Source organism: Equus caballus, chromosome 24 (assembly GCF_041296265.1).
Source record: "Equus caballus isolate H_3958 breed thoroughbred chromosome 24, TB-T2T, whole genome shotgun sequence".
In the NCBI taxonomy this organism is placed as follows: Eukaryota; Metazoa; Chordata; class Mammalia; order Perissodactyla; family Equidae; genus Equus; species Equus caballus.
Window position 1 is genome coordinate 30,550,712 of NC_091707.1, and position 25,121 is coordinate 30,575,832.

Here is a 25,121-nt window from a genome sequence, read left to right on the forward strand (position 1 = left end):
ATGGATTAGTGCATTTAATCTTTATAATAATGCTATGAGCTTCCCAAGCTAGTCTGGTAAATTTAGGTCTAACTTCAGAATCCAAGCTCTTAAATGCTGCTTTGTATGCTTGGGGCACAAATCCTTTCCTTATACACCAGCATGGCAGGGATATGCTGGTAAACTGGCTTCCTGTTGGGGAAAAGAACCTTGGTTTGGAACATTTGCTAATTCCTGTGGTGTAAATACTCCCACTGTGGCCAATTTCAAGCTACCAACATGAACTGAAGCTGAAGGCAGAGCTGACATAGACGCTCGCAGTCCACTCTTGCAAGCCAGGACAGGCTGGCTCCAGCACACCCCTGGATGGATGAGCCGTATTTGTCTTCATCTCCCAACACCACTTTTAAGGCAGTCCTTGTCATGCTCTCCTAGCCGGCAGAGCGGGCAGTGACATGACCAAAGGGTGTTAGGACGTGGGGTGACTGGGATAAAGGATCAGTGCACTGCACAGCCCCACGGGCCTTGGAGACACATTCTGCTCCTTTCGCTACAGTTTCCACCCGGAAAGCCACTGTCAGACCTGAGCAGGTGTGAAATGACGCCGTTGATGGCTTTGAGGGACGGAAAGCCCTCCTCTCCCCTTCCCTCCTTTAGAAGTGACTTCAAAGGAACAGTTAAGCATTAACACCTTGCTACAATTTTCAGCAAAATAAGATAATGCTCTTCTGTCATATTTTTCTTCTCCGCACTTCACACTCCTACTGCTGTTTTCCTAGCGACTAATTACTCTGTTCTTTGACTAGTCACTCTCTTCTCTGTCAGCTGTGACTGCAGCTCCAGCGTGAGGCAGCACAGGCCTCCACTGCCCCTCGGCCAGCGCTTCTGAGGGTCGCCAGTGGCGATGGTACGTAATTACAAACACCCACGTACATTCAAATGGGAGACTCATTAGTTTTGAAAAGGCAGATTTTTTTTGTTATGTTTTTAGTGAAAAAGCCAGTTTAACAACAACAAAGTAAGTATTCAATAAAAAATGTTAAAAAAAAAATAGGGCTCTTTTCCCTGTTCTCAGGAAATAGCACATCCTCTGTGAATTGTTTTCAAACTAAAGTTCTTTAAAGGGAAGAAGAGACAGGAAATGTAAAGCAAGGTTCCTGAGCCCCTAGTATGCACTTGGCTTTAAAAAAATCTTCACGGCAGCTTCATTTCTTTTAAAACAATGAGGAGAACGAGGCTTGGAGAGATTCAGTGGCGGCCCAAAGAGTGAACAGGACCAGCTCGAATGGCAGCATGATGGAAGCAGTCCTGGCAGAAAGAGATGTGGTACTTACCTGCTGACTTCACTAGAAAGCTGCCCTCTGGGGAGTGAGATGTTGAACTGCAGGAGGGGCCCATCACCCCATCCATTGCCGACCCCCTAGTCTGTTGGCATCTATGACCTCTGAATCTTCAACAGTCATTCTCTTGGCCAGAAAAATACCCAGATTGCAGACTAAATTGTGATGTTCTGAATGGGGTTTTGTGGGACTGGTGGACCTTTATTCTGTTGAGGGCCACTAGCCTACAATTTTTAAAGAAAGCAATCAAGGGCCATTCAAGAGGAAGAGCTAGAAACAAGTGACATAAAAGGACCAAATCAAAATTCTTTTAAATAAGAATGGGTCACAGATTTTTCTTCCTTTAAAAAAAAAAAAACACAAATATTTCAAAGTTCAAAAGCATACTGCTTTAAAGCTACCAGGCTGTCAGAGATCATCTGGGTCAAATCTGTCACTTTTCAGAGGAGGAACTTTGGTCCAAAGAGGGTAAGGTTTTTTTTGTTTTGTTTTGTTTTTGAGGAAGATTAGCCGTGAGCTAACATCTGCTACCACTCCTCCTCTTTTTGCTGAGGAAGACTGGCCCTGAGCTAACATCCGTGCCCATCTTCCTCTGCTTTATCTGTGGGATGCCTACCACAGCATGGCTTGATGAGTGGTGCCGTGTCTGCACCCAGGATCCGAACTGGCAAACCCCGGGCTGCTGAAGTGGAACGTGTGCACTTAACCACTGCGCCACCAACCACTGCGCCACCGGGCTGGCCCTGAGGTTAAGTGCTTTTACATGGCTTATTAGGGACCTCACTGCCCTCAAACATCTGACTATTCTGAGTCAGGAGTCCAGGGTTGTGATGTTCTGTTCAATATGCTGTTTAGCTGTTTTCTATGTGTATTTCTTAGTGTCTTAAGGAAAAAAGGGAGAGTAATGGGCAATGAGAAATTAAAGGAGAAAGAATAAAAAGACTGAAAAAGAGAGTAAGGAGATGGAGTGTCTTTTCAGTTAATTTATGATGTCATTGTGTCACCCTGTGTCACTTTTAGCACCAGGGTTGTAATTCCTGTTGACCATAGCTCTAACAATCGATGGGTTTTCCATTTTGTCGTAGGCTGTGCCCTGAGTGAAACGCGATAGTCACTAGAAGGTAAAGAAGTTTCAGGACTTGGGGTAGAAGTGTTCTTCAGTTAGTCGGTTCAGATCCTGTCTCTGCCCTTCCTGGCTGTGTGGTCTGGGGTGAATTCATCTCTCCAGGCCTCCGTTTCCTCATCTGATGAGTGAGGATGAGAGCACCTACTTCAGAGGCTTGTTCTAGTGCAGCTGGGTTAGTGCTGGGCCCACTGTGGGCTGTTAAGTGTTAGAGTTATTGTTGTTTGACACCACGTTTCACTTGGAATGACATAATAAAAATCCCTCCATGAATTTTTATGTGTGTCATCAAAAGCCAGCTTTTATCTTTGTTCTTCAGTGTACTGCCCACTCCTTATTCCATGTATCGTTCTTATATCTTACAGAGATAAGTGAGCAATCAGAAGCTAGTGGGTGGTCCGCCTCACTGTGGAAGGCAATTAGACATGGCGGACGGCTGAGGTTTAGCGCTGTGGAGCCTTTGTTTTCCATTCTCTGTGAATGAATCTTCTCTTCCTTTAGGCTTGGTCATGCTACATTCTCTTACTATAGAATATGCAGATAGTTTCTGGTTAAGAGTGGTAGAAATGGGGGCTGGCCCAGTGGTGTAGTGGTTAAGTTCACATGCTCCACCTCAGTGGCCCAGGGTTCGCAGGTTTGGATCCCGGGCACAGACCTAGCACCACCCATCCAGCCACACTGTGGCGGTATCCAGTATAAAACAGAGGAAGACTGGCACAGATGTTACCTCAGCAACAATCTTCCTCAAACAAAAAGGGGAAGATTGGCACCAGATGTTAGCTCAGGGCCAATCTTCCTCACAAAAAAAAAAAAAGAGTAGTGGAAATGAAATGTGGACTATAAAGAAGACAAAATCTTTGGCCAATGGAGTCTTTTGACCAATTTTAGTGTTAAGTATTATACAGCTTAAAAGACTATTTCAAAGACTGAGCTAGAGGCAAGTTTAACAATTATCAATTCCGAATCTTTCATTTTATAAAGAAAGTAAGGCCCAATAGATGAGAGCATCTTGTCCATTTGATATTACATTATTATTGTTTTTGTTATTATTATTTATCATCACCTACCCTGATTTGCTGTGGACTTGAAGCAGCCTATGCAGGTCCGTGTAGAGCACCATAAAATTAAAGCTTAGCAAGGGAATCTATGTGTATGTTGGGGGGAGGGGGTGAAGGGAAAACGTGGCCTAGGGGAAAATGTTTGAAAAGTTAGTGCCCAAAATACAGGATGATAAAGTTCTGTATATGTGCTGGTTCCTAGCATCCAACAGAAGGGGGCTTGGATGATCCATTGATCCATTGAGTTTACAAGTTAAAACAGACCAGGGGCGGGCCCCATGCCTAGTGGTTAAGTTTGCGCACTCCGCTTCGGCGGCCCAGGGTTTCGCTGGTTGGGATCCTGGGCGTGGACATGGCACTGTTCATCAAGCCATGCTGAGGCAGTGTCCCACGTAGAAGAACCAGAGGCACTCACAACTAGAATATACAACTATGTACTGGGGGGTTTTGGGGAGGAGAAGAAGGAGGAAAAAAAGAAAAAGGAGAAGATTGGCAACAGATGTTAGCTCAGGTGCCAATCTTTAAAAAAAAACAAAAAAAGACCATTGCTAGTCCTGATTTTGAGGTGGAGAGAAGTTTTCTCCTAGATTATTGTAAATTTTTGTTAAAACTCCTTTTGTAAGCTACAACAGTCTTGCATTATATTTATAGATCCAGAGCACTAGGTACTGTATTATATGCCATATTTAGTCAGAAATGGAAGACTTCAAACCGTACTACATAATACCTCTGTTAACAACCAAGAAAGGGTTGCAATGGCATATTTTTGTCAAAAATATCAGAATCAAAGCTAGAAATTATATCAGAGCCTAAGGTGATGTTCTCTCATATCAGAGAAGAGTTTTCACATAAGAAGTCATTAGCTGCTAAAAGTAATGTCAGATGTGCCTTAAAGCAATGTTTTGCACACTATGGATCATAACTTTTAAGAAGAGCATAAAATCAATTTAGGAAGTTGCACTTGATGTATTTTTTTAATGAAATGGTTTAACACAAAAAGTAGGAGAATGAAAGCTCTCAGAGGAAGGGGGGGTGTGTGTGTGTGTGTGTGTGTGTGTGTGTGTGTGTATTTGTGGTTGTGCTGTATCACAGGGTCAAATGTATTTCTTACTGAGCTTGTAGTCCAAAAAAGTTCGAAAGCCGTTGTCCTTAAAGCATAAAAGGGGAACAGCAGAGCCTTGGGCCGAGGGTCTGATGAAGGTTGCCCCAGGCTGTTGGGGGCGTCAGGAGGAGCGGTAAGGAAACTGTGAGCAAAGGTACCCAGTGTAGACTTGGGCCAAGGCTGAGGAGGGCAAGGATCCCTGCAAATGCTCCAGAAGCAGCACTTTTCCAAACCGATGGCTATCATGGAGACGTGGCAGAGGACGCATTATGGGGTAGACATTTCACATGTCAGGAGTCATACCCTGAGACATGGACAAGGTCATGAATGAGGGGTACCTTCCATGTGCCTGTTCTCCCACCAACGTAAGCCCCTTCCCTACATCAAGATCAGGCCTTTGGCTGGATGCCCTTTGGACCTGTGCTGTCCAGTGCAGGAGGCACGAGTCCCCTGGGGCTTAGGAGCCCTTGTAATGTGGCTAATCCGAAGTGAGATGCGCTCTGAGTGTAAAATATGCACCAAATTGAGAAGAATGTAAAATATCTCATTAACTTTTTAGTATTGATTTATTGATTTCATGCTCAAATGATAGCGTTTTGGATATATTGGGCTAAATAAAATATAGCATTAAATTAATGTCACCTGTTTTGCTTTTTGAATGTGGCTACCAGAGATTTTGAAAGTACGTGTGTGGCTCACGCGGGACAGCACTGGTTGGACTCTCCTCGTACTGTCTCTAAGGTGCCTCTTAAAGCATGATTTCATAACCGCGCTCAGCCCTTCCTTTCCCAGGTTTCCCACCGGCTTCTCAATCTTTGAGTTCCTTTAAGAAAGAAGATCATTTTTCTCAGTGGTGAAATTCAAATGCACAGTTTGAGTTAATGCTGTAGTGGGAATAGGTTTTTTGAGTAATTTGTCTGTCAGTCAAGTTAACGACTGACTGAACCTTCTTTGGTTGTTTGGGTAAAGGGAATGGAAGGTGGGTTCCACATTTCCTAAGGTTTGGGGGTTGGGATGGTGGCACAAAAATCGGCTAAAGTGACAGAAGGCATTTGTGCCTGCCATTCATTTTACTCAAGTTGCTACCGAGGACCGTCCTGCTATGAGGGATTTCTGGCTTTGGGGGGAAAGAATCCTGATTTCAGGTTATGCTTTGTTCCCTGGCAGTTTTGATGATTGCAGAATTTCTATAATTGGCTTTTTTTTTCCTCTCCTTCTGAGCCAAATTTGGCTCTCAGTTTGGATTTCAAGATTTCTCCCCACTTAATTTTTTGACTGTTGGGATCCCAACAAATTCAAAACTGTGCACCCTTTTAGAGCCTCAGTCGTCAGACTCGGTGGAGGATGAGTGAAGCTGACTGCCTATTTCCTCTGAGGCCCTTTCTTAAGAGTCTGCTCCCGTGTCGTGCTGTCCTGGTGGCCTTCCGTCCTCAGGTCTCAGTACTGACTCTTCTCCCTACCCCCGCAGCCCACCAGGGTGACCATGGATCTCATTGTTTTTTTCAAAACTCCATATCTCGGACTCAACAGTTGGGATTGAACGGAGGAAAATGCTAGTGTAACACTTCCTGGGGTTCTGGTTTTTGAAAGGAAAATTATTATAGGCCCCAATGATTACAAGATGATTTGAAACAGAGGATGAAGTGTTTGATCCATTTTAAGCGTTAATGAGAATCAGTGTGGTTCCACCAACAAGCAAAAGCAATATTAATTTTCTTTCTCTCTTTGCCCTCCCCCAACAGGAGTTGCTCTGAAACCTACCGCATGCCAGTGATGGAATATAAAATGAATGAAGGGGTTTCATACGAATTTAAGTTTCCCTTCCGAAATAATAACAAATGGCAGAGGAATGCCAACAAGGGGCCTCATTCACCTCAAGTCCCATCCCAGGTACAGAGTCCCATGACCTCGAGGCTGAATGCTGGGAAAGGAGATGGGAAGATACCTCCTCCAGAAAGAACCACCAACATTCCTCGAAGCATCTCCAGTGACGGGCGCCCACTGGAGAGGCGGTGAGTGTGTCTCAAAGGCTTGCTCTAAGTCTCTCCCCCAAGTTTAAATAGCACCAGACCCATAAGCACTAGCTTTTAGGTCTTCCCATATTTTATTAGAAGTCAAAAATCAAAACTGAGATGCAGGGGCCAGCCCCTTGGCTGGGTGTGTAAGTTTGTGCTCTCCCCTTCGTCACCCCAGGGTTTCGTCAGTTTGGATCCTAGGCCACAGACCTAGCACCGCTCATCAAGCCATGCTGAGACGGCATCCCACATGCCACAACTAGAAGGACCCACAACTAAAGTATACAACTATGTACTGGGGGGCTTTAGGGAAAAGAAGGGAAAATAAAATCTTAAAAATAAAACTGAGATGCATGCACCATTGGTTTTCCATCATGGTAGCCATCCAGTCTATATGAATAAATAAGGATATATTCTAGCATAACGCTTGGCTTTGTGTGATGGTATTTGTGCTTCGCTCTGTCATTTCCTTGTGATATCAACAGAAGTCCTTGCTGCACACTTAGTAAGCCATGTGGATTAGAACTTGGCAGACTCTTTGAGGTGACATGGACCGTATTATCATCTTTCACGGTCTTTGTCTTTTGGGAATAAGTGATATGATAATAGCAACAGAGTGCAGGTTTTTGGCTGAGTATCTGTATTTGTGTCACTTTGGTAACAAAGAATTGTGGGAAGGGAAAAGAAGTACTACAGCACAAACGTATTTTCCACTGCTCTGGAAGTAGAAGAAAGTGGATATGTTAAGACACTCAGCCCTAAGTAAAGTAAGCAAAGATGAGAGACACTGAGGGATCCCAGAAAGGCAGAAACCAGGGTTTGTTGTTTAGTTGAAAGTCACAGTGAGTTCCCTCACAGATGATAACTGGTTAACTCTGCCTTTACCTAGAATCTAGGTCAAACATTAAACTAGATTAAGTACTTTTGAAATGTGAATAGAAATTGGCTATAAAATTTTAAGTAAGTGCACTATAAATTTAGTTACCCCTAATTACCTATGCTAATGAACGAGAGTTTAATTCAGTAACCTGCCAGTCACCTACCAGAAGAAGCCGGCATCTTTCTGTCCACCCACTGCCCTTTCCCCATCACTTCTTCTTGTCTTGATCACATCTCAGAATGTTTTTGTGGCTCCCACATGAGAGAGCGATCAGAAACCCACAGAGCTGGGGAGAAGTCTCTGTTCCAGGAGCTGTGTTAGGTAGAAGGGAGGTTCCTGTGGGAGCCAGAACATGACCCTGGCCCATCTGAGCATCAGGAAACAGGTCCTGCGTGCCCAGGGTGCCAAAGAAAATGGGACCCAGCGATGTTTATCATTGGTTCAAACTGGGAGCGGAAAGCTGAAGGATGTCTTTATCTTAGTCTAACTTTTGAGCTATTGCATAAAACATTGTCACTTAACTATTTCAGAAATACTAGAGTACCATGTAGAAATAATTTAATAAAAAACAGACAAGCAAAAAAACTAGCTGTCTTTCTAAAATTTCTCATTTAATCCTGGAAATTTATTTACAGAGCCCCATGCTGTTTATCTCCCTGAAGGATTCCCCTCCCAGAGTGGCCACATTCCCGTCTGCACTCCTCTCGCTTTCATTATTTTGACGAGGAAAAACTTCCAAGAGATCTCTGAATAAATTCTTTGTTCTACGCATTCCAAACTTGGCTCTCTCTGAGGTGTGTGTTAACTGGAAGTCATGATTTGGCTCACATTTTGAAAGATGAACCTAGGAAACCATTATTTAGAGAGAGACTTTTTTTTCCTCTCAATGCTATTTTCTTTCTCTCCAGAACACTCATTGAGCTTTTACAAATGAAACTGTTTTGGGTTATTGTCTTTATACAATATTCCATATAAGAAAATAGCAGAATCTATTTCGATTCCAAGTGGAGTTTAATTTCTGCAACAAAAACTAAAGGTTGTTGCTTGGACATACTGACCTCCAAAAGTGAAAATATTTTTTGTAGCTAATTATCATCCGATGATGCCAGCAGCTTTTAGTGCTAGAGACTGCATCAACTCCAGTTCTTTGAGCTGTAGAGGTTGTTTCTGCGGGTACTTGTGTCTGCCTTTCATCTTAACTCCACGGAGAGGGAAGGCATCTAAGTGGGTGCTCTCCATAAAAGGCTGTAAGAACAGCCCTGTGACTCTCTGAGCTGTGTAGATAAAAGAGGCACAAGTGAGGCCGTCAGTGGTTTTCGAGGCAATAACCTCTACTCAGTTCTCTCTAAAGCATCTTAGTTTAAGGTCTTCTTTAGAACACTGGGCTAGGATTTCAGATCTTAGGATGGATGGTGTAGTGAGTTGTAAAATCTCAGCCCCATGTTTTCGGGATATTTAGGTTTATTTGGCTCATCTTCATTTTGAAGTATGTGGTAATTAGATGCATAGTCTTCTTTTGTGAAAATTTTAGAATTCGGTTTCCTATCCCATCTTTCTAATTTTCTTAGTATGATATTTCTTTTTTTAAGTTTTACCTTCAAGTCATAAATAGAAGGTAATATTTGAGAAACTTTGTTTCGCTACTATTTCAGGAATATTTGGGTATAAACTAGACTCATGACATTCATCAGGAATACTTCTTGAATCCTTTGTGAATCCACAGATTCATAAGGTCTACCTGGGAATTTACCACAGATTCATAAGGTCTACCTGGGAATTTACCACAGATTCATAACGTCTACCTGGGAATTTAGTTTATTCTGTGAAAGTAGTGAAATACAAGTGAAAAAATAAGCATTCCCTTCATAGTCTTACTGAGAACAAAACTCCTTACTAAGATATGGAAGTGAGGCCCCTGGCTGGGCACATCTTTGTCCTTTGACTCTCCCCTTCATCCCAGCCCTGCCTGGCTGCCATTTACACTTGAACCTGGGCAGTCTGTAAAGTGTGACATGGACCTTTCAGATGAATCACAAGTAGTCAAAACACATGCCGAGGTCCGCCACGCTCGAATCTTGCCTTACCAATGATGGCATGATCCCAGTAGTGAAACTGAAGTGTGGCCTTTACGAAGCTATTTCGTTCCACTGATTTTTCTCCCCCAGGTTAGGCCAGTTCTGTTTAACTGTAGAGAAACCAGCTGTGTTTAAGCCTAAGTTAGGAGCTATCTCAAGTCTGCCCTGCTCATGCTACAGAAATCTGCCGACTTCGTTCCCATGCCTGGATCCAGCACGGCTCATTCTAGATGAAAATACTAATTTACTGCCTATAGAAGCATAGTTTTTCTTGAATTGTATGCAAGATCCCACACTTAAAGGTCATTAAGAACAATTTTTTAAAAATACATTTGTGGAACAGATTCCTTTAATTCCAAGGTTACGATTTTTATGATATACTAAAATGTGTTGGTGTTTGGAGTTTCTAACAGAAATCATTTCACTAAATTGTGTTCTCTATACATTAAGAGAAACTGATGCAGTAAGAACAGATGACCCATTTGCCATCTAAATAGAATAAAGTATAATTCTATTTGGTTTAAAAATATGAGCTGTATGCTCTCCAGGTGGCCTTTTGAATATAGAATTTTATAGTATTTGTGGGAGTAGTTTTTATTAACAGAACTAATATTTGCTCAACAAAAGTAGGTAATATAATGCAATCATTACTTTGGCCTCAAATTTATCTGGAGAGTGTAAGGGTAGAATTGAAATAAAAATAGCTGGCTGTAGCATATTGAATGTAACACGTTACTGTGTTAAAACATAATGAGGGATCAGTAATAAAACCATGATCTGTGTTAATATGCTCCGAAAAGTTTAGCTATTTCAAGGGCTTTGTATAAATAACAGGCATCTTAGCATATAAAAGAATTTCCCTTTCTCTTTTTTTAGATGCAATATTAGCAGCCTTTATATAAATATTTGGTGTTAGATCTTCCTGAACCGTTGATACTTTTGAGTTTTACCTGGGTGCCATACTGTTACCCTTTCCCCGCTGCCACGAGCTCTGAGTGGCTGGATGGAGAGTGCTTCTTCGTGTACGCGGAGTTAAGGCTAGCTGCATTTGCAGCCTCCCGGACCCCTCCTCAGCAGACACCAGCACCGTACAGGGCATGAAGATTGTGCCTGCTGAGTACTGTTGAAACAAACTCAGAGAGTTGTCTTCTCAGAGAGCATAATAGTGTGTGCCCATTCAATCTTTATTTTTAAGGAAATGCTTTCTAAATTTATTTCATGCAGGTTCTGTGTTAAACTTTACTTTTCCTTTGTTTAGAATATTAGCTGTGGTTAGAAGTTTCAGGACTTGTACTTTTCAAATGCTGTCCACCTGGATCATAGTTGTAGGATTTGACATGAAGATCATTAAATCCTGGAACTCTCGAGCTTCACTGGGATTGCTCAGGCTTCCTCCCTGTTGACGTCCATAATTCTAAAGCCACTGGATGTTGTGGTCTTCAGCTTCTCTGATACCATTCGCCACTCCTTCCTCCTTCAAACTCCCTTTCCTTGTCTTCCAAAACTTTACTACTGATTTTTTTTTGTTAGCTCTTTGCACCTGTCTTATCACCCCCCAAAATTTTGTGTCCCCCCATGATTCTTTGCTCATTTTTCTTTTAATTCCACACTGCAGTATGTCGGAGTAGCTTGTTATAGTAACCTCAGCCATCATCTGTATGCAGGCAGTTCCTTCATAGTTGATATTTGCCTTGACCTCTTTTTCACTTTTCCTGTTCGTATACCTGACTACCTGCTGAACGTTTGCGCTTGAGTGCCGCACGAATGTCTCTTATTCACAGGTCCAAACTGACTTCAGCCACACTCCTGTCCTCCATCTCCTCTTCCTTTTCACATTACCCACCTTGGTGAAGGGCTTAGCCATCTACCCAAGTATCCAGAGCGAACTGGGGCCCGAAATCACCATGCCCTCCCCACCATCCCCATTTCCACACTCATTTAGTTATCAGGTCCTAAGCTTCTGTTGAGTCCTTCCCTTCCCCCCATCCTTCTTTTTGGTGAGGAAGATTGGCCCTGAGCTAACATCTGCCCCAGGCTTCCTCTATTTTGTATGTGGGATGCTGCCACATTGTGGCTTGATGAATGGTGTAGGTCCACGCCTGGGACCCAAACCCACGAACCACAGGCCACCAAAGCAAAGTGCAAGAATTTAACCAATATGCCACTGGGCCACCGCCCCCCCTGTTTTTATTGAGGTCACATTGGTTTATAACATTACATAAATTTCTGGTGTACATCATTATATTCCAGCTTCTGTGTAGACTGCAACATGTTGTGTCCTCCTTGTCATTGCCTTAGGGGCTCTCATTTTACACTAGGATTTTTCTGGCCAAAACAGCCTCCAAATTTGACTTCCAGCCTCCTGCTTTCCACCCCTCCATGCTGCATCCTGCACAGGGCGGCCTAATAAAAATGGAAGCACTCCTCAGGCCATGCCTTTCCCTACAGCCTCTGTGCAACCTTCAGTATCCAGTGCACTCCCCCTGTGAGTTACCTACCCTGTCCTCCTCTGTCCCCCTGCCACCCCAGGCTCTAGACATATAAATGACTCTGTGGCCGCATTTTCTCTCTCCTCGGTGCCTGTACACCTGCCACGCTGCCCCTCACTTTCTCTTGCAGCAGCTTAACAACCGAGGATATTTTAGCACAAAGCCCAAGCTCGCCTCCTCTTAGAAGTCCCCTTTAATTCCTCCGGAACTTCCTCCTCCCATCTCTACCCTAATTGCCCCTCCTGGGAATGTTCATGTCACTCATGTTTACTTCCTTCACAGAGTTTATTATACTTCATTTTAATCTTATGTGCGCATTTTTCCCATGTAAGGTAGCTTGTCTTATTCATCATCATATCCCAAGGACCAACCACAGATTCTGGCATTTTAGTAGACTCACAATGAATTTTTACAACTTTATTTAGTGATTAAACCAATAAGCAAAAGAACTTTCTTGAAGAAGTAGGCATAGAAGTAAATCAATTAAGGAGAAAAATCAGGGTTTTTTTTTTAATTGTGGTAAAATATGCATGACCTAAAATTTACCATTCTGATCATTTTTAAGTGTACAGTTCTGTGGCATTCACACTGTTGTGCAACCATCACCATCATCCATCTCCAGAACTTTTTCATCTTCCCCAGTTGAAACTCTGGATCCTTTAAATACCAACTCCCTGTTCGTCCCCCCAGCCCCTGGCTGCTACCATTCTACTTTCTGTCTCTGAATTTGACTACTCTAGGTACCTCACATAGTTAGGATCATACAATATTTGTCTTTATGCCTGGTTTATTAGCATAGGGTATTGAAAGTTCATTCATGCTGTAGCATGTGTCCAGATGTCCTTTCTGCCTTAGCTCGAGCTGCTGTAACAAAATCCCATAGTCTGGGTGGCTTACACAACAGACATTTATTTCTCGTGGTTCTGGAGGCTGGCAAGTCCAAGATCGAAGTTCCACAGATGTACTTCTTGGTGAGGACCCTCTTCCTGGCTCGCAGGCAGGTGCCTTCTCCCTGTGTCCTCACAGGACAGAAGGAGGAAGCTGTAGTCTCTCTTCCTCTTCTTATAGAGGCGCTCATCCCATCGTGGGGGCTCCACCCCAGGCCCTCATCTAAGCCTGGTTACCTCCCAAAGGACCCACCTCCTAATGTCATTAAACTGAGCGTTAGGGCTTCAGTGAATGAATTTGGGAGAGACACATTCAGTCCATAACCTCTTCTTTTTAAGGCTGAATAAATATTTCATTGTATGTATGGACCACGTTTTGTTTATCCATTCATCCATCAGTAGACGCTGGGTAAATAAATTTATTTTTATAAAAATGAAGCCATAGGTAAAAGTGAAACACCATAGTGTGATAAAGATGTAGAATTAAAGCTATATTTAAGTAGAATTCTTTGACTTTTGTTGGTAAGGTTAGAGTACTCCTCTTTTAAAAGTATGTTACAGGTAAAGCTGTCTAAAATTGACTCAGTGAAATGTGAGTTGTTCTTGATTGAATTTCCTATGAAAGGTTTCAGATTGGTTGAAACTGAAACTGAGTTATGGTGTTTTATTTGTCAGCCAAGATCAGGCAGATCAGTGGAGGGCCGTTCCTGTCTTACACTCACCCACCTCTCAAGGCTCCTTTTACCCGACTCTTCAGAGGAGCGAACATAGTCTGACATCCACGTTGGGATTAGAGTTTAGATGATTTGCAAGTTCACGTCTTTAGATTATAGGTCAAAGATATTTTCTATTTAAGCATTCAGGAAGTGGGCACAGTGGCTTGAGCTTGGCATACCTCCCAGTTCCCTTCCCTCCGGAGTGACCCAGGGAATGAGATCAGAGTGCTCCAACATGGTCCCCAGCTCAGGCTCCTGAATTCCCTCATCGTTCCTCACGCCTTGAAAGTAGCCGCTCTGCGCTCAGCCTGGGGATGCGTTCCACATGGCTTCCTCCCAGCAGGCCACCAGTGTTTCAGTGTGACCCGCTGGGTAACTCCTGGAGGCCACCAGTGTTTTAGTGTGATGCCGGGAAACTCCGAGAGGTGCCAGGAGTGCAGGCTCTGCAGTCCAGGGGCCTTGATTCACATCCTGTCCCCACCCCTTGCGAGTGACGTGACAGTGGGTAGTTCATTATCCTCTCCACACTTGGGTGTCCCCACGAATCAAATGGAGCACTAGCCCCGCCTCTCAGAGTCGCTGTGAAGATTCCCTGAGGTTAGTAACTAAATATATATCTAGTTACTCTCTGTCCAGTCTGAGCTCTTGGGACAGGCCCGACACATAGTGAGGCTTAGGAAATGGCAGTCGCTGTTCGTCATTTTCTAGATGCTCTTCCAAACACAGCTCTGTGGAAGTGAAGCAGCTGGTTGGAATTGGGTACTCTGGGGCTGTGGGTGGGGCCTGCCAGCCTGGGCTGATGAGTCCGTCTTCAGCCTGATCTAGGCTATGAGTGGGTCAGAGCCTGCAGGAGCAAGCTGTGCTGTCTGCAGCCACAGTGTCATGGTTAACAGAGAGGATGAATTCAGGAGGCCTGCTGTGCTGACACCGTCATGGTGAACTGAGCAGTTGCAGAAGTTGTAGGAAATTCTGCAAAAACCATCCGTGCAAATTCGAATGGACCTTAGAGATGATCTTGTGAAGAGCAGTTGTGTTCTGGGAAGATCAGTAAGGTAGCATGTGGTCCTCCTCCTCTGCATGTCCCTAGGCAGTGGGGTCTTGCCCTCCTACCCAGCTTGAAGGGGGTGTTCTGCATTAGGATCGCCCAGGGAGGCCTGGCCTGGTCACACCTTATGGGAGGGTCTGTAAGGGCCCACAGTGGCCCTGGGGCTTCCTCAGCTCCCCACCACTGACAACACACACAACATGGGGAAGGCCCTCCCAGAAGCCAGAGCAAACATGTATCCTGCTGTAACCCTCCTCCTCGTGGAGAAGGGACTAGGCCCCTTGCCTGATGGGGGCCCATGAGCTACGTGGACTCATTTATCATTGGGAATTTAAATAACTCTCAGAGGAGAAGAGGTATACTCTTCTGCTCCCTTATATTAGAAACCACTGACATTTTTCTTTAAGATTTGTTGATTGCACAACACGTATATCAACTTGTGGAAATTAGTGATAATTAAGACAAATTAGCTACCTAGACCCACTCCCACAATCATCAGTGTGAAATTTTCCCATAAGCCTCTTGTTCAGAGCCCCAGACAACGAACAGTCTGACTGAGGTCTGCTTCCACTCAGGAAAATCCCTCTGTATGATGACAGAGGGGCATTTGGGATCTGCCTGTCATAAAGTGCTTGCCGAGAAAAGTGGGTGGGTTTCCTTTTTACCTGCAGGAACAGTTGCTGTGAAATAATGAGATGGACGGCGTGTCCTTAGGGCTGGTCAGCAGTTGAACTGATCTCTTCACCCAAGTGGGTGTGTTTCTGTGGGTCGGGTGTTTGTGCTCTGACTGCGGGGCTCTCAGCTGGTGGCCGTACCGCAAGAGGGCTTGCTTCAGGCCACATAAAGGTGGCCATGGACTATTTGTTCTGGGTGCACTTCTTTAGGATCTGCAGGCTTATTTTAGGGAACATAGCACAAATACACAAGGAGGGGTGGCAGGAGAGGGGGTTTTCTCGCATGCCTGTGGCCCTGCTGGCACGTGCATGCCCACCGGTCCCCACTCCTGGAGAGAGTCAGAATCCAGCCTAATTAAGTAGCCTGTAGTCCCCCAGTCTGTCACTTCTTGTCTGACTTTTGTAGTTTCCCATTATATCATTATATCATTTAAATGACAAATGGTGATGGCATACGAAGTGGCGCAAAACAGAAGTAAGGATGTGGAAGTCGAGTTAGCACAGCCCTGAACCGTGGGCAGCAGTATGCGCTTGTCAAGTAATTGGTGGAACTAGTTTACAAATGGTTTGACTTTGTTGCAGGATTCACACTCTCTGAAAGCCGGGAGCATTAGCACTGATAGAACTCTGTGGGAGAGGAAAGTAAGTTGGGCGGCGGTGGTTTTCTCTTCCCCTGGCTTCAGGCAGTGGTCAGGGGCGGCGGGGGGAAGGTGCACTTGGGCAGCCGCTCCGTGCAGAGGCAGCCGGATGTGCCGTCTTTCAGCTTCTACTTCCCTTGTTTTTGTTTGTATGGTGGGATGGAGAATGAATTTATTTTGTTTAGTTTTTTCTAGTCTTTAAAATCCTAGCCTGCCAAAAAAAAACAACTTAGCTTCTCACCAAAGGATTGGGTTGGGGCTTCTTTTCATGAAGCATTGGTGAATATTGGCAGATAGGACCAATCAAAGAGGTTAGTATTCGTGGTGAACTAATGGGTTCTTATCTATCCGCATATCTCTCAAATTTAAAATTTTTTTTCATCAGTTTTCTTGTACCTTGGCAGAAAAAGTGAAAAAGGACATTATTTGGGCATTCCCTCTTATGCCTGCTGTCCCGGGTTCTACGGGCTCAGCTCTGAGCACACCACTGCTGTCCCGGGTTCTACGGGCTCAGTTCTGAGCACACCACTGCTCTGCTGCAGAACCTCCTGTGTTTCCTGGGTACCTGGCAGATGAAGTTGGTGCTTCCTCAGCTGGCTGTACAAAGGCTCACCCTGCAAGGCCCACTCATCCTTCTGTTAACAGGCCCCAGCAGTCTCTCACCTGTCTAGTGCTCCAGCCTAACTTGTCATCATGGGTGGCCACATGCACCCTCACATTCCCACATCCTAACTTCTAGCTTCTGTGAAGATCCTTGGTTTCCTACAAGACCCGTCTCAAATACATTTGTTCATAAAGCTTCCTTTCCTCTAGGTTTCCCAACAAGATTTGACTTGTAACCTGCCTGAGCCCCTCTGCACTCCGTTTATACTGCTCTCATGACAGTTACATTTTACTTGAAAATTATAGGTAGCTATTACTGAGCTCTTATTCTGTGCCAAGCTCTGTTCAAAGTCCGTGTGAGTTTTATGAGTTAATCCACCCAACAACCCAATAAGTTGGTTACTCTTTACCCCTTTTACAGATAAGGATGCCCAGGGATTGAAAGATAAAATAATTTAATTTGTTCAAAGTCATAGCTGGTTAGTGGTGGAGCTGAGGTTAGCATCAAGGCCATCAGACTCCAGTGCCCTATCTTAGCTGCCATGCTACATGAAGGAAATCCACCACCATACCTAGATGCCATCCAAGAAATACTTCCTGGCGAGTGCATGCATGTTTGTATGCTGAGGGGGCCCAGTCATATGTGCTGCAGTCAGGACCAGCTTCATGGGCGTGCAGCCTGAGCAGTTGCACTGGGCCCCCACACTTAGAAGGATCCATGCTGAGTTTAATGCTCTGCTGTCACCATCTTGAAATTGTAGTGCTGTGTCAATGAGGGGGCCCACATTCTCATTTTGCACTTAGTCCCACAAATTATGTAGCTGGTCCTGTGTGCAATCTATTTTTGTTTTTTGTTCTTTATAATCATCTACGATATAAAATTGACTCTTCTCGAGAGGCACCCATGATGTATGCCGGGCTGTGAACTTCTAACAGCTTGCCAGCAGCTGTGAAGTGATGCTCCATTGATCTCAGTGTGATGAATTGCTGTATCTTCCTAACTGTACAAGAGTTATTCTTGTTGTAAATTGACCTTGTCATAGGAGACTCATCAGAACAGGATTTCACAATCCAGTCTGAACAGCTGATAGGAATTGTATGGTGAGGAAACCAGGGGTAGCTGTGGTTCACAAAGGCCACAGTGGGAGGAGGTGGTGAGTTGCTTGAATTTGAAGACAGCTTGTTCAAAGTCTGTTCTGGGGATAGCATCCAAATTACATTACCTTGAATCATTTTAGAGACCTTTTTTTTTTGACATAATTCTGGAAGAATCCTAGTTGATCTACATTACTGAAGACAGACTAACTTGATCCTGTTCCATGGTGAATAGTGTTTTAATTGCTGAGTTGTGGTAAAATGCTGTGCTTAATTATGGACCTAATTTGTCAATCGTTGCTCCTGTTTGAAACCCTCTCAGTTGTTTTGACCATCATTCCACTGTTTGCGCTTGAGCTGCAGAGGGCCTTAGCTCCTTGGACATATCTAAGCGGTGCTATCACTTTGGAGTAAAAAGCGGGAAATAGAGGCATAATTAAACTTACTACTCAAGAAAAGTTTTATCATCAGCTCCTCAGATACCGAGAATTCTTTATCCATAAATTGATAAATTATAATCACCATCTGGAGAGATCAATTTAATAAGAATCTATTAATGTTAATACCATATGTGTAGTCCTGTGAGTTGATTCATGAGAAGGGTGTGGTGGGAACAGGGGTTATTTTATTAGAAATAGGGGAATTTTTTTTGACAGTTCTCTTCTCCCTTTTATCCTGGTGTGAGAATGCTCTGGAAAAATGAGGAACTGATATTGATCTTGGACGGTCCCTTCCTAAATGTCCATCCCCTTCAACTCTTTGTTTTCATTTCAATGAAACGCACTGCGTATAAATGAAAAGCTGGTGTTAAGTGTAGTCTTGCAGACTGTGGAGGTATTGTCTCCTGGGCTGATGATCATGACTTTCAGTTGCTGCATCTTTGTACAATGAAAAAGCCCTGGTGTTTTATTTCTGCAGAGGGAAGTGATAAGCAGCCCCAGAGAATATTCACTGTCAGTTACTTTAAAAACACTTAGTTATTTCTTGGCTACACTTAGACAAATGTAGGGAAGAGAATCTACTGAAATTAGTGCTAAAAGGTTTGGAAATTTCCTTTCTGACAGTGACCAGAGAATTTTTTTAAAAAGATGTTTCCTTATATTCCACAGAATTGAAAGATCTCACAGCAATTGAAAGATGTATTAATCTTAGGCCTCTAAACCTGTTTGGGCTTTAACATCCAGAATGTCCAGGACTCGTTAAGACTAAGAGAGAGTAGAAAGATCTGGGTTTATCTCAAAAGAGAAGAAAAGATTTGCGATCTTGCACTAACCCTTCACTGGCCTCAGCAACCTTTAAAATAGAGCGGGTGGAGGGGACAGAGCAAGAGGCCAGCATGCTGGCTTCCTATTCAGGCCAACGTGGGGGCTACTTTTTTCCAAGGTGGCAGGACAGCAACCAGCCCAACTTCCAGTAGTGATCTATCTCCGGCAGAAGTGGCCAGCCAGCGCCTGGCAGGCGGTACCTCCCACTCCCTGAGCTAGGTCTATTCTCAAATAATATTGTGTGATGGTATCGCATGCACAGTATTTGGAAAAGAGTAAGTCATCAGAATAAGGGATAATTCTGACATTTTTTTGCCCACTACACATACGTCTAGAGTCGTAAAAACATTTGGGTGGCATTCCATGAATTGCTGTATGTGTGTTCTGTGTGTGTGAACAGTAGGGAAACAAAGCCGCTATTGAGTTATATAAATGCAGAAAAGGGATGGGAATGAATGCCGGCCTTCTGGAAATGCTATTTTTTCCCTTTGGGATAACTCCAGCAACCAAGTAGAATTTTCTGATACATTTGCCAAATAAAAGAGCTTAGGTTGAGAACTAACATGAGATATTTTTTAGCTTAATGTCTGTTTTGGAGAGCAGGGTAAGAAAAGCAAGCTCTAAATATAAATATAAAAGTTACATCTTGACTTTTCTTATGGAATCATATTGTTGCTTCCCATAGAAGCAGAAACACTTTAACTTTCACCATAAATATAATTCATTGGCATGACTTATTTACTCTGAGAAAAATTACAAAGTCATCGGGCCCCCAGGTGTTGCATTGACCCCAACCACGTTAACATTCTACTGCCGTCTCCTTTTTTCCCATCTTCTGAAACACCTCCTCCTTTGCACAGTAAGGACGTCAGAGCAGCTAAAAGACGAGACTGGATTTGAAGTTTCTCTATTCAGTGCCTGTAAAGCCAGACTCTTAGGGCAGAAAGGAGTGTGGTCTCTTGTTGTATTTGCATTCATGCTGTGTCTTAATCTTTACCTGGTTGTCTTTACCTACCCCTCCCGTACCCTTCCAATTCCTTCAGAATAAATAGTGAGAAACTTGGGAGACGTCTTCATGGAAAAGAATACAGGGATAACTGTTTTATGGTACCCAGATAAATATCTTAATCTTTCTCATCAAAACACGTTGCCCAAAGTAGGGATGAGCTAGTGTTCTGAGAACCTACTAGTCTCTGACACCACCATAGCTGCCCACACATGCCCCCCTCCTGAGCCTGGCGTGCTCATGAGGATGCCAGCCCTGTGGTTAGCCCATATTTCTCCAAGTCTGTATGGCAATAACAAGATTGCTCATGGTAGTCGGGGAGCTTAGGAACTCTGCCTCTTTTACTAGCTTCTCATCACATTGCCCAGGGACCTAGCATCCTTGGTGTCCTTATTTGCCCATTTCACACCACCAGAGTAGGCATTGTTACTTAAGTCCTTTTGCCATTACATGTCAGATTGATGATATGCACAAGGGTGTCTGGAGTAATTCCGTCATCCTTTTTTCTCATGTTTAAGAAAGCATAACTTTGAATCTGTTATAATGGTTTTGGCAAATTAGTCAAAAACTTTGGCACTTTATTATTAGTTGAAAACCCCTGGCTTGGGGCATCTGAAGTAACTGTGGGCCCTTATCCTGAGCCCACCTACTGTTCTTCATCTTCTCCGCTGCTAATACGGATTCTCCTTCATTCTTGTGTTAAGCAACAAGAGACGTGAAGATAAATAAGGCTCAGTCCTGCCCCTTAAGGACAGAATCTAAATAGGGAGATAGACACCCGTGAAACTAACCACTCTATAGGATGTGCTATAATGGTGCAAAGAACAGACTGTCGTGGAACTCGAGGAGTTCTAATTAATCTGTGAATTCGGAGATATGATATTGGAATTAGGCCTTGGAGAAAAAGGGTTTTATGTGAGTAAAAAAGGGGAAAGGCATTCCTGGCAGAGAGGACAAGATGAATAAAGGTATGAATATGGTGGGTGAGCTTGAACTAGGGCATGCTGAATGTGCCCAGAATGCAGGGTGCATGGAGGCAGGTAAAGGGCATGGAGATGAGGATGGGCTTGAGTGAGATGGTCCAAGGCCTGGAAGAGAGTGCCAGGCATTTGGTCCTCTCTCCTGTAGGCAGAGGGAAGCTGTGATGGAGAGGCTGTCAGCAGTCAGATGACCTGGGATGGTGGGGGGATTGGAGGTGTGGGGTGGACAGAGCCCAGAAGTGGGAAGACAGAGCTCTGTTGTACTGATCCAGGCTGGGGGGAGGGGGCACGGGGGAGGAGGTTGGGGACAATCAGCAGGTTGGAGACCAGTTATCTGCTTTGTCTCTGGGTTTTCAAGACTAGCACCCAGGATGCCTGACACATAGTTTGTGCTCACTAAATGGTTGAACTTATTAGACCAATTGACTGTGGAAGATGAGGAAAGGGGAGGGGAAAAATGTCTTCGAAGTGTTTAGCTTGAGAGAACAAATATGGGAGGGATAGATTTGGGGTGTTGGGAGGTGGGGAAATGGAAAAAATCTGTTAGGTTTCAGGAGGCTTCATTTGAATTGCTGGTGAGGGTGTTTAATAGAGATATCTAGGAAACAGCTGGAGATGTCAGGTTTCTCTCTGAGGGGAAAGATCTGGCACTGAAGTCAGAGATCTTCCCCTTGGGCATAGAAGGATGTGGGAGTTAGACCTTTTTTTTTAAATTTTTGGTGAGGAAGATTGACTGTGAGCTAACATCCGTTGCCAATCTTCCTCTTTTATTTATTTATTTTTTTGGTTTGTTTTGTTTTTAAGGAAGATTAGCCCTGAGCTAACATCTGCCACCAATCCTCCTCCTTTTGCTGAGGAAGACTGGCCCTGAGCTAACATCCGTGCCTGTCTTTCTCTACTTTATATGTGGACGCCTACCACAGCATGGCTTGACAAATGGAGCATAGTTCCACACCTGGGATCCAAACCAGCGAACCCCAGGCTGCTGAAGCGGAACCTGTGAACTTAACCGCTGTGCCACCGGGCCAGCCCCAGCCAGTCCTCCTCCTTTTGGTTGAAGAAGATTCGCCCTGAGCTAACATCCATGCTAGTCTTCCTCTATTTTGTATGTGGGTCGCTGCCAGAGCGTGGCTTGATGAGTGGTGTAGGTCCACACCCAGGATCCAAACCCATGAACCCAGACCACCGAAGTAGAGTGCACCAAATTTAACCACTACGCCACCAAGCCAGCCCTTGGGAGTTATACTTTTTATTATCCATCTTTATTCTTTTTCTGTTAGAAAAGCTTGGGGCTGGCCTGGTGGCACAGCGGTTAAGTGCACACGTTCCGCTTCAGCAGCCCAGGGTTCACCGGTTCGGATCCTGGGTGCAGACGTGGCACCTCGTGGCAAGCCATGCTGTGGCAGGTGTCCCACATATAAAGTAGAGGAAGATGGGCATGGATGTTAGCTCATGGCCAGTCTTCCTCAGCAAAAAGGAAGATTGGCAGATGTTAGCTCAGGGCTAATCTTCCTCAAAAACAAAAAAGAGAAGAAAAAGAAAAGCTTCTCATTGTGATTCTGTTATTCTTTCTTTCAACTTCCTATCCGTGAAACCCCATCCTGCCCTGTGACAGAAGGTTCATAGGTTCACTGCATTTCAGTAAATCAGGTTCTGTCCCAAAGCTTCAGGACTGTGGCTTAAGTATAAGACACCTTACGTGCAAAATCATCTGACCATGCAGACCCACTGCAAGCTGTCCTATTAAGAAAAGGAAACTCAGCCTTCTATAGGGGACAGCAGTAATTTAGCATGGAGTACAGTGGACTTAGAAGCAAGAGGCCTGACTTACTGAACAAATGACTTTGATTCCACTCCCTCAGGTGTAAAATGGAAATGGCCTGCCCTGCTGCAAGGGTCAAATGACGTGTGCCAGCGTTTGCTTCTGGAAATCAAAGAGGTTTCGTTTACACCTAGTCACAGTTGTCAGCATCACTTACTGATATCTGAGCAGTTGCCCCATTGCCGACTGGAGTGGAGGAGGTCGAGGGAGATAAACATCTGTCCTGACCACAAAGCTCTGGTTTCCATGTCGAGAGCCAGTCACCAGGGCGAAGGATCCACAGCTTTAGAAACAGATGTGTTAGGTGGCCATGTGGAGCACGCTCTACTGTGATATTATATAAATCAGGCAATTCCAATTAAATTCAACAACCGCAATTCTAGGCATTTTTTTCTTGGAGGTTTTTATATGGTGATGTTACTATCAATCACATTTATAAATACTAAATAGCAAAATCTGAATATTCATTCCAGACTTTGAGTAATAAAATTGGGAAACAAAGACGCATGCAAAGAATGTACCAGTCTCGCTGTGGTCATATACTGTGGGAGACCCATGTGAAAAACTGGAATTAATTGCTGTGTTAGTATCTCTGGGGCTCAGTTATCCTCTGACTGCCGTACAAGGAACTGCATAAGCAATTCAGCCATTGAATTCTGGCAGCCTGTGGAAACATACATGGTTTCTTCCCCCTGTTATTTTTTTGATGCCACCAGCCCCTGCCCCCTTCAAGGCAGTGTTCCAGCTGTTTCCTTAGGGAGTAGTTTCATAGGAAAGTTTCTTTTATAGGCTTCCAACTGGCTTCATTTTCACTATCTCCATGAAGTCACTGTCTTTGTCGCATTTGTATGAAATTATCCAGCATGCGTTGCGTTAGGATTTTCTCTGTAAATTGTTGACTTCGTATTCTGGTTTGCACACGCAGGCTGTCTCCTGGATCAGACATCTATGTGACGGTCTCATCCATGGCTTTAGCAAGATCCCAGCAGTGTCGAAACTCCCCTAGCAGCCTATCTTCGTCCAGCGAGACTGGCTCTGGTGGGGGCACTTACAGGCAAAAATCCATGCCCGAAGGGTAGGTATGCCTTTGGCCCCATTGTGGACGGTCCTGGTTGACATCACTGTCTTTCATCTGTAATTCAGACATGTGAAGTGATTTCCATTCAGCCAGCCTTGATCAGTTTACAAAAGAGCAAAAGGGAAAATGTGGTTGATATTCCAGATAGAAAAATGTTTTAATGGCTGGTTCAGAAGTCTATCATTTTCTAATCTCTAAGGACACAATGGTAGAGAAATTAAATTACATCAGTTTCTGTGTTATAGATACCGTCTAGTTTCATAGTACAGATTTTGTCACTTCTTAATATTTCATCCAGAGTGATCTCAGTAGTATATTGCTTGTGCTGGAGTTTGTATTGTCGTTAAAGTAGGGGAAATGATCTTCATATCCAAAGCTTAAAATTATTCTTCTCACATTTCAAAAATCCTCTGTGATTTCAGCCTGTGAGTTGTTTGGTTTTTTTTTTTTAAATCTTGTTTGAAAGCACTAAACACCCAAAAGTAACTATTTACTTCTAACAAGACTTACCAAGTAAAAAGCTAAATATACATAATTTTACAGTCTACTAAAAAGGGGGAAAAAACCTGGAATGTCTGAAGCTGGGAAGTAATTAGCAACAAAACATTACTTGGCACACACAAGCCACCTTTGCCCAGAGGAAGAGGACCCCCACGCCTCAATAGCTCTCTGGGGAAGCCAACAAAGAACTCGAACCATTTGAAAATCAAATGTGAGGTGTTTGAAAAAACCTGATGTTTCAGGTCCAGCCTGGTGGCGGAGCGGTTAAGTTTGCGTGCTCTGCTTTGGTGGCCCAGGGTTTGCAGGTTCAGATCCCAGGCATGGGCCTACACCACTCATCAAGCCATGCTGTGGCAGTATCCCATGTACAAAATTGAGGAAGATTGGCACAGATGTTGGCTCAGGGCCAAGCTTCCTCACCAAAACAAAGCCAAAAAACCTGATGTTTCTAGCCTAAGTTTTCCCCAAATATATTTTTAACAAATGCACACATGATTTATTTACTTTCTTGAGATTTTAACGTGTTATAAAAGAATCACGCTTACTAAGAATACCTTCATTATGGGTATTTTTTATCCTATACTATTTTGTTGGGTTTTACAGCTATTAAGTATGATTTTGTTGTTGTTAAACGTTTATGCTAGCAGAAAGTAGATAATAAAACCACTGTAAAATATGCTTCCCTCCCTCGCCCCCAAATGTCTCCCTCAGGATTCCTGGGTTTCATATCTAACATGCACGTTTCTTATT

At 43.8% G+C, this 25,121-nt stretch overlaps 1 protein-coding gene across 49 annotated transcripts in view; it reads left to right on the plus strand.

Moving 5' to 3' along the window:
- SIPA1L1 (signal induced proliferation associated 1 like 1) overlaps window positions 1-25,121 on the plus strand; it is a 359,658-nt gene that overhangs the window by 289,038 nt on the left and 45,499 nt on the right. For 39 of the 49 annotated variants that reach the window (XM_070249967.1, XM_023628022.2, XM_070249976.1 and 36 more), the window contains 2 exons: window positions 6,345-6,614; window positions 23,718-23,867. In XM_070249967.1, the coding sequence (XP_070106068.1) occupies window positions 6,345-6,614; window positions 23,718-23,867 (420 nt within the window). The remainder of the gene's footprint in view (window positions 1-6,344; window positions 6,615-23,717; window positions 23,868-25,121) is intronic. The other 10 variants (XM_070249984.1, XM_070249988.1, XM_070249987.1 and 7 more) reach the window with 1 other exon arrangement.